The sequence below is a fragment of the Erythranthe guttata genome, chromosome 11 (assembly GCF_056151865.1).
Source record: "Erythranthe guttata isolate IM_541 chromosome 11, IM_541, whole genome shotgun sequence".
NCBI classification, from domain to species: domain Eukaryota; kingdom Viridiplantae; phylum Streptophyta; class Magnoliopsida; order Lamiales; family Phrymaceae; genus Erythranthe; species Erythranthe guttata.
The window spans coordinates 11,378,160-11,386,085 of NC_142543.1; the positions used below are offsets into that span (position 1 = coordinate 11,378,160).

The 7,926-nt window shown below is 34.1% G+C and overlaps 1 protein-coding gene across 1 annotated transcript; it reads left to right on the top strand.

The window, feature by feature from the left end:
* Nucleotides 1–206: 206 nt before the first annotated feature.
* LOC148766999 (uncharacterized) lies at nt 207–3,563 on the top strand. Its single transcript, XM_088825900.1, has 2 exons — nt 207–580; nt 3,308–3,563. The coding sequence occupies exons 1-2, from the start codon at nt 207–209 to the stop codon at nt 3,561–3,563; spliced, it is 630 nt and encodes a 209-aa protein (XP_088682026.1).
* The last annotated feature ends 4,363 nt before the right edge of the window (nt 3,564–7,926 follow it).

A 7,926-nucleotide genomic window follows, 5' to 3' on the forward strand; every position in this document is an offset into this window, starting at 1 on the left:
TTTGTATAGCACATTATTCAGTTAGATTTTAAATATTACTCATTCTTTTAATATTGTCTCTTTATGTTTTGGACTAAATGCACATAATGTATCCATTTTTTGTTGCAGATTTACATATATCGGATGAAAGCTTGAATAACTATACTCTCACCGAAATAGAAAAAATATTGCAAAGCAATGGTAAAATCCTGCGTAATTACGCGCCCATGCCAGTTCCAATCGAATTCTCTGCGAAGGACACAGTAAACATATTGGTGTTAGATGAACTGGATTACGACCGGTTTGAAATGGGTAGAGAACTTCAACGGTGTCTTGCTCCCATTACAGACGAGCAAAGAAAGGTTTATGATGTAGTCATGGATGTTGTATCCAATGACCGTGGTGGAATGATCTTTCTATATGGCCATGGTGGAACGGGAAAGACGTTTCTATGGAAAAATCTTTCGGCTGCAGTTTGTTCCAAGGGAGAGATTGTAATTAACGTTGCATCGAGTGGTATAACATCGTTATTTCTCCCCGATGGAATAACAGTTCATTCTCGATTCGGACTACCCATAAATGTGTTGGGTTTCGGGCACGTGTACGCAGCGGAAAACAAAAATTTTATGCGATTTAACGACTTTAAAAGACATAAGCACATGCCCGATAATATTAATCAATTAATTGCGTACATTTGCGCTTCCAGCGAAATTAAAAACAACGTACATGCTAAATTATTTAACCGAATTTAAATCAATTAGCATGCTCGCGTTTAAATCAAATAACATGCTCGTAATATATAAATCAATTTCACGTAGCCACATAAATTCATACAAGAACGAACATACTTATTTAATTTAAACATAATCGAATTCATCAATGATTGATTCGAAAGGTTTACCTCTTGAAGCGTGAAGTAGGAGCGCTAAGCAAGACGAGATTGCTACGGAAACCAATCCGTGCAATCCAGGGCAGCAACGGCAATGCAGCGACGGCAATGATCCGAGCTACGGCGGCGCATGTGATTCACGCGCACAGAAGATGGCTAGCTGCTCTTCCACTCCTATTGATCCAACCTGTTTGTTGATCTGAAATTACAGCCTTGCTCCGACTTCAGTATCTCCATGCGTATTTACTGGATAAACAATTCCTTCTGGAAGATGGTAGATTAATGAGTCGTGAAGCTTCTGTCAAAATTTCACGTCCATCGGATGACCAGTTGATTTATGGCGAATTTTCTCGCTGGGCAGCGCAGAAAATCCGAGAGCAGTTTTTCGGAATTGCCTTCTCGCATCTTCGATTCCTCGATCTTCCTCCTCTTGGATTTCACCTCGTATAATTCGATCTACTAAACACGTGGCACTAGACACGTAATAGTCAGAATAACGGAAGAAAAGAAAGAAGGAAAGAAATACCGAAAGAGATCCGCCAACGGGTGGCCGATTCCGGCGAATTTCCGGCGACGGCGCGGTGGTGGTGGTCGTGGGAGAGGGTGGCTGATCGAGAGAGACAGTGGCTAGGGTTATGAACGTGTGTTCTCTTAGTTGTTTGTATGCAAGACCTATAAATCAAGTATTTATATGTCTTGCATAAAACCCTAACGGGCTTAAGTTAGACCGGGCCCAACAGCTTAAGTTCGTTAGTTCTTTTACTTGCTCATCTCTCTCAATTCGATGATCGGAAAACTGTAACGATTACATTTTTGGAATCATTATAATGTCCTCGTCATTACGAGTGCCAACTCTCGATTTCCAACTTTCCAAAAGTGGAAACCCTAATTCAGTGCACTTTCTAAATTTGGAAACTTCCCGATTTAGAAGGTTCACTAATACGTTCGCCTATTCTTTTCCTTTTCTTATTCTCATTCATAATTCCAAATTACGAATGTTGGACCCAATCATATTGACTTCCAATCATGCAAAGATAAACATATTTTACCTTTGACCGTTTATTCAAAGATCTCATGTGCACGAGCAGTGTGACCCTCGATGGTTCAGGTGTAAGCTAGCCGTGGGCCCACAACTCTTTGTGGTCAAAACTCTTCCCCTTAGAGTTACGATTAAGATGAAACTCGTTTCACCTTAATCACCCAACGAATCAAGATTGGCGTCTAGCAACTACGCGTCATGATTCCCTAGATACAAATGAAGTGCCTGCAAGAACCTTCAGATATAGTTAACGTACAGTACGGTCCCTTCGATTCATATGTCCCGATTGAACTAGAGGCATTGGTTCATCGAGACCTCTTTATATGTTCAATGACGGTGCGATCGTTCTAAGTATTGTAATCGTCACGTGCATGACTTAGAGAATCGAATCCTCTAATCATCACTTAGTCAGCTCTGGCCAGAGACTTAGAATGATTACAAACTATCAGAACACACAGGACATCCAAGACTATTCTAGCGATCGAATCCCCGACTACAATGCACAGACCTCCCACTAGATTTCGGACTGCACGAACACTGGCCCTTGGGATGGTCCTCGGTGGAACTCAGAGACAGGTCACGATACAGCTGGTCCTCTAGTGAAGTCACGGTGATGTCTAGGTCATAAGGACTAATGGTGTACAACTATACCATAGATATCTCTACTCGATTATTGGGAACCACTTAGAGATTTCTAGGGTGAGGGAGTTCAGTGAACTCGTCAACTTACGAGCACCCACTTATGCATGCCGATATCACAATACCGTTTACTGATGAGATGCAGTACACATACACTAAGTGCTAGTCTTCTAATGGGAAAGGCCGATATCCTCATTGGTGGCGTAACCTCGACTAGGAACACGTTTAACAGTTATAATACTTAAGTAAATATCTCACGATCCTAACGATCAATTACTAGTACTTGTAATAACTGTAAGGACTATATCTATGCTTGTGACAAAAGGACAAAGATATAGAATGCCAAGGTGTTTTATCATTAATACGAATAAAGGTTCGTTTATTACCATAATAAATACGAAAGACCACATCCACAAGTTGGCTTGTTGGTCACCTACTCTAACAAAATGTACACGAGAGTTTCGCCTGAAGCATATCGCAACAAAGTACACAAGCGGAGTTGCTCATAAGGGCAAAGCTTATTATATGGGACGAGGCTCCTATGATGCATAGATATTGTTGTGAAGAGCCTGACAAGACAATGAAGTCAATATTACAGACCATTTGGTGGTAAGGTTGTTGTTCTTGGAGGAGATTTTAGGCAGATTTTACCAGTTGTGCTCAAAGCATCAAGGCAGGACATAATACATGCTACGATAAACTCCTCTCCGCTGTGGAATCTCTGTCGTGTCATGAAGTTGACTAAGAACATGAGATTGCAGTCATGCTCTTCCCGATGACATGTTGATTGGTGATTCAAAAGATCCATTTAGAGACCTACTGGAATTCGTTTATCCGGATTTGTTGAGTAACATGTATGATCCAGGTTATTTTCAAGGGAGGGCATTTCTTGCACCAACTAATGAATGCGTCGAGTCTGTGAACGATCACTTAATGTCTCTCCTTCCTGGAGAGAAGTTGTACCTGAGCTCAAATAGTATGTGTAGGGAAGAGCAAACAACAAGGGATAATGCATAAATATATTCGACTGAATTCCTCAACATAATAAGATGCTCCAGAGTTCCTTCTCAACATATATATATATATATATATATATATATATATATATATATATATATATATATATATATATATATATATATATATATATATATATATATATATATATATATATATATATATATATATATATATATATATATATATATATATATATATATATATATATACATATTGTTCACCCACTTTTTTAAATATTGTATTATTGTTTATGGTTTAGCGGAAAAAAGTAAAAAAAAAAAAAAAAAAAAAACAAATGTCGCAACTTGTATATTAGGATAATTCATTAGATAATCGAAATTATATTGCAAGAATACCTATTAGCATGTCAAAGAAAAATGCATGAGATAAAAATATGTGAGGACAAATTGTATGTCTATAAATAAAAAAGGAACAAATAAGTTAAAATTGGAAACACGTAATTAATAGGATTGTCATTGAATGAATGAAACATAGAGTCTAAAATTTATACTTTTATAAACAAACTTATATGTTAAATATTGACCACATTTGATTGGTGGTTTTCTAGTAAGTAAATCCAAAGTATAATTCAAACTCATTAAAAAAAATGTATAAAGATTTGAATGGATATATTAAAACAAATGAAATAATATAGAATGGTAATTTAAAATATCTTTTGAAAGCAATAGAAATAAATAAGTAAATAAAAATGATAAAGCATCATTGAACTAAAATTGTATAAAAATTATAATAATAGAAACGGAAAAAACAACACTTACAAAATATCATCAACCAAATTTTTTCTTCTTTCATTTCTTGCTTATGGCGTCGGAGTGAGGTGAAGATGAAGATAAAAACGGGTGGACAATTTCGCTTTGGTGTTGGGTGGGAAATGTGGTTTTATACTTGTATTGAGTATGATAATTAAGTTTAATATGTATAAATAAGGAAATAACCATTTATTATATAATTAACATAAATGCCGATATTCAAATTTGTAAGAAAAAATAAAAGATATGATTGGCTAAATCAAAGGAAATTCGAAATTTCCTTATTAAATATCAATATAAAATTTATTTTATAATTAGCATTAATGTAATTAAGAAATCATTTTTTTTTTGAAATAAGTTAAATAATAAATAAGATAAAATGTAATAAGGACTAATTAAGGAAAGAAGTCCACAAATAAAAGAGATTAAAAGATTTGGGATCAAAATTGAAGATGTCAAAACTTCAATTGTGTATTCTCCCTTTATATATTATATAGATTACATTTTATTTCTTAAATTTTTAGGTGATTTAATTTTCAGTAATGTATATTATTGATTGACAATGAACTATGAAAAATGTTCAGGTTACTTTACTTGCACGGTATCAAATGAGTTAAAAGCGATGTCAATGGATGTACTATAAAACACCACTTTTGATAACAAAGTTTCATGTTAATAATACGAATGTATTAGACGAGATAGTTGTACCATTTTGGTCACATGATGTATCTTATTTTTTATATCACATATTTTCTTATTTTATATTTTGTTTTATCATTTATTTTGTTTGATTCAATACTTAAATCAAAGTTAATAGATATTACTTTTTACGTTTTTTTATTATATTTTATTATCTATTAACTATTGAAAGTGTTTCTTTTAATTATTTTATCTTGAAATATTGGATTCGGCATGCAGTTAAGACAGTTGTTATCAAAATAAATTTAATAATAGATTTGGCAAACGAAGAATTTGAATTCATTGGGAATTATGGTTGTACACGTTGGGACTAAGGCAACTCGAACCGTAGCCATCCAATTGGAGACCCCAAACACTCCTTTGGGACCTCCTACAGTGTTTTGAGGTTTTTTTTTTCCTATTCCATTAAATACTTATGCAAGTATAAGGGGTCTCGTTAAAAAGCTTGTGGGCTTTATTCAAAAAAAAAAAAAAAAAAAGCTTGTGGGCCCTCACAAGGAAAAGTGTACCTCTATAAACAAAAAGAAATAAAAACGGAACAAGTAAAGTTATATACAATGTATTACAAAAAAGCCCAAAAATAGGGCTAATAAAGAAAGAAATAAACACTACAAAGCCTAAAAAGACTAAGAGGGTGTTTGGCTAAGCTTATTTTAACCAGTTGATGAGCTCGTAAGTCTGATAAGATGTTTTAAGAGTTGATAAGCTGTTACATCTTATTTTTAGGATTAATTTTTAGAGTGTTTGAATAATGAGTTTATTTCCTACTTTTACGCTTTATAAGATCTTAAAAAAAGGTAAATGGCAAATAGGCCCAAGACAAGAGCATTTAATTAAAAAAAAGGGCATCCCAATATTTTGTCTTCCAAATAAATCCACATCATTCAAACTTATTTGCAAATAAGGAAAACCCTTTTATATATATATCAAAATTACCCATAACTCCTTTAAACCCTAATTCAATTACAATTTCATGATTTACACCCCAATGTAGCTCAATTACACCAGTTAACTAATTTTGACTCTTTTTCCAATTTTGACCGCCATCGCCGGGGAACGCCTGGGAGCCGCCGTTGATCGGTCTCCCACGTTGACTTTTTTTTTTTGAATTTTTGTTTCCTTCAAAAAATTATTTTAATTAAAATTACTGTCTTGGCCTGCTATATTACTGTCTCTGACGGTAATTTAAATTGTTTGAAGCAGTAATTTTACTGTATTAATTAATTTTATCATCTTGCCCTGCAATTTTGCTGTCTTCGAGCGTAATATTATTGTCTCCGACTGTAATATTACTGTCTCATGCAATAATATTGCTATTCGGGAAAATAATATTCATAATATTAGTGTCCGGGACAGTAATATTACTGTTCGGGACAGTTATATTATTGTTTGGGCAATAATATTACTGTTTGGGACAATAATATTAGTAATATTACTATTTTGGCATTCAATATTACTATCTCAGACAATAATTTTGTTGTTAACACAGTAACGAAAAAAAAAAAAGAAAAAAAAACCCAACGCCGGAGATCGGCGATCTAAGGCGGATTGACCGGCCGGAAAAAAATTTCAAAGAAAAGTTTTCAAAAAACAAAAAAAAAAAAGTCAACGCCGGAATCTGGCCGGAAAAAAAAATCAAAAAAAAAAATTATTTTCTGAACAAAAAAAGTTTCTTTACAAAAATTTTGAAAATGGGGGATAATGGATGGAATTGATAAAAATTATATTATAGATGGTATTTTAGACAAAATACATGGGGATGAGTTTATTTGCAAGACTGGTTTTTGTCTGGAGCTATGTGCATTTAAGTCCCTTGTCAATATTGGCCATATTCCCCTTAAAAAAAGTTGGCTTAGAGGTACTTTTTTAAAAATATTTTATTTGCTCTCCAAGAGCTTATTTTAAAAAAAAAATAAGATTTTTTTTTTTTTAATTTACCAAACACTTTGGAAGAGCTTATAAACTCTGGAAGATCTTATAAGCTTAGCCAAACACCCTATAAATCTCAAAATTTGTTGTAAGGCCCCCAGACGAGGGTTAAAATGCAAATACACAGAAGTGCCACTCCCAAACAGCTGCCTCTTTGCACCAATTCCGAAAATTTCATAATAGTCCTTAGGTGGGGGTATTTATGCAAAAACCAAAAATATGAAAACCAACAGTAGCTCTCGTTCATACTGGACGAAAATTAGGAACATCCAGCTTGTCTCCATTATAAGCTGCCTTAGCCTCGAAGGGTAATGAACGTCATGAGAAATATTCTTGTATCGATTTGTGAGAATATGCCCAATTGGCAAGACGATCAGCCACCGTATTCTTTTGGCGAACGAAAAATAAAACATGCTGAAAACAAGAAGATGGTTCCACCTCGTGCATACAATGACGAAGAACGAACTCAAGTGAAACACTTTTATTTAACTTTATGCGGAGAACCCTAATAACAGAATCTTGAAATCAAATTCATCTTAAGAATATAATCACATAATTGGGATTATCGATATACCGTTCGCCATAGATTCCGATAGAGGTGATAAACGAGGATGATAGCAATCTACAAGCCAAGCCCTCTCTGAATCTCCTTGTGAGAACCTTATTCGTAGGCACACCTTCTTCTCTCTATCTCTCTAGTATCACAACTCACTAGTATTCTGTAATTGAGAGAATTATCAAATTGTGTTTGTTAATGAGTAGAAGAGTTGTGGATTATTTTATAGTATCAAGTTTATATTTTCACACTTTATCGTACCTTTTTATTTGAGCTTTTGGTGTGTTTTAATGATAATTGGTGCTTAAAAAGTTGATTTATTGTATTTTAGGTACAAATTGAAGAATTGGAAAAGTATGGGATAAACACTGCAATTTTGGAGAAAATATGGGCCAAGAGTGAAAAG

Bases quoted from the DNA above. Each gene is read 5' to 3' on its own strand.
- LOC148766999 (XM_088825900.1), top strand. From the start codon at position 207: ATGCCAGTTCCAATCGAATTCTCTGCGAAGGACACAGTAAACATATTG. The intron at 581-3,307 runs GTACGCAGCGGA...ATGAGATTGCAG, and splicing joins GTGTTGGGTTTCGGGCACGT to TCATGCTCTTCCCGATGACA.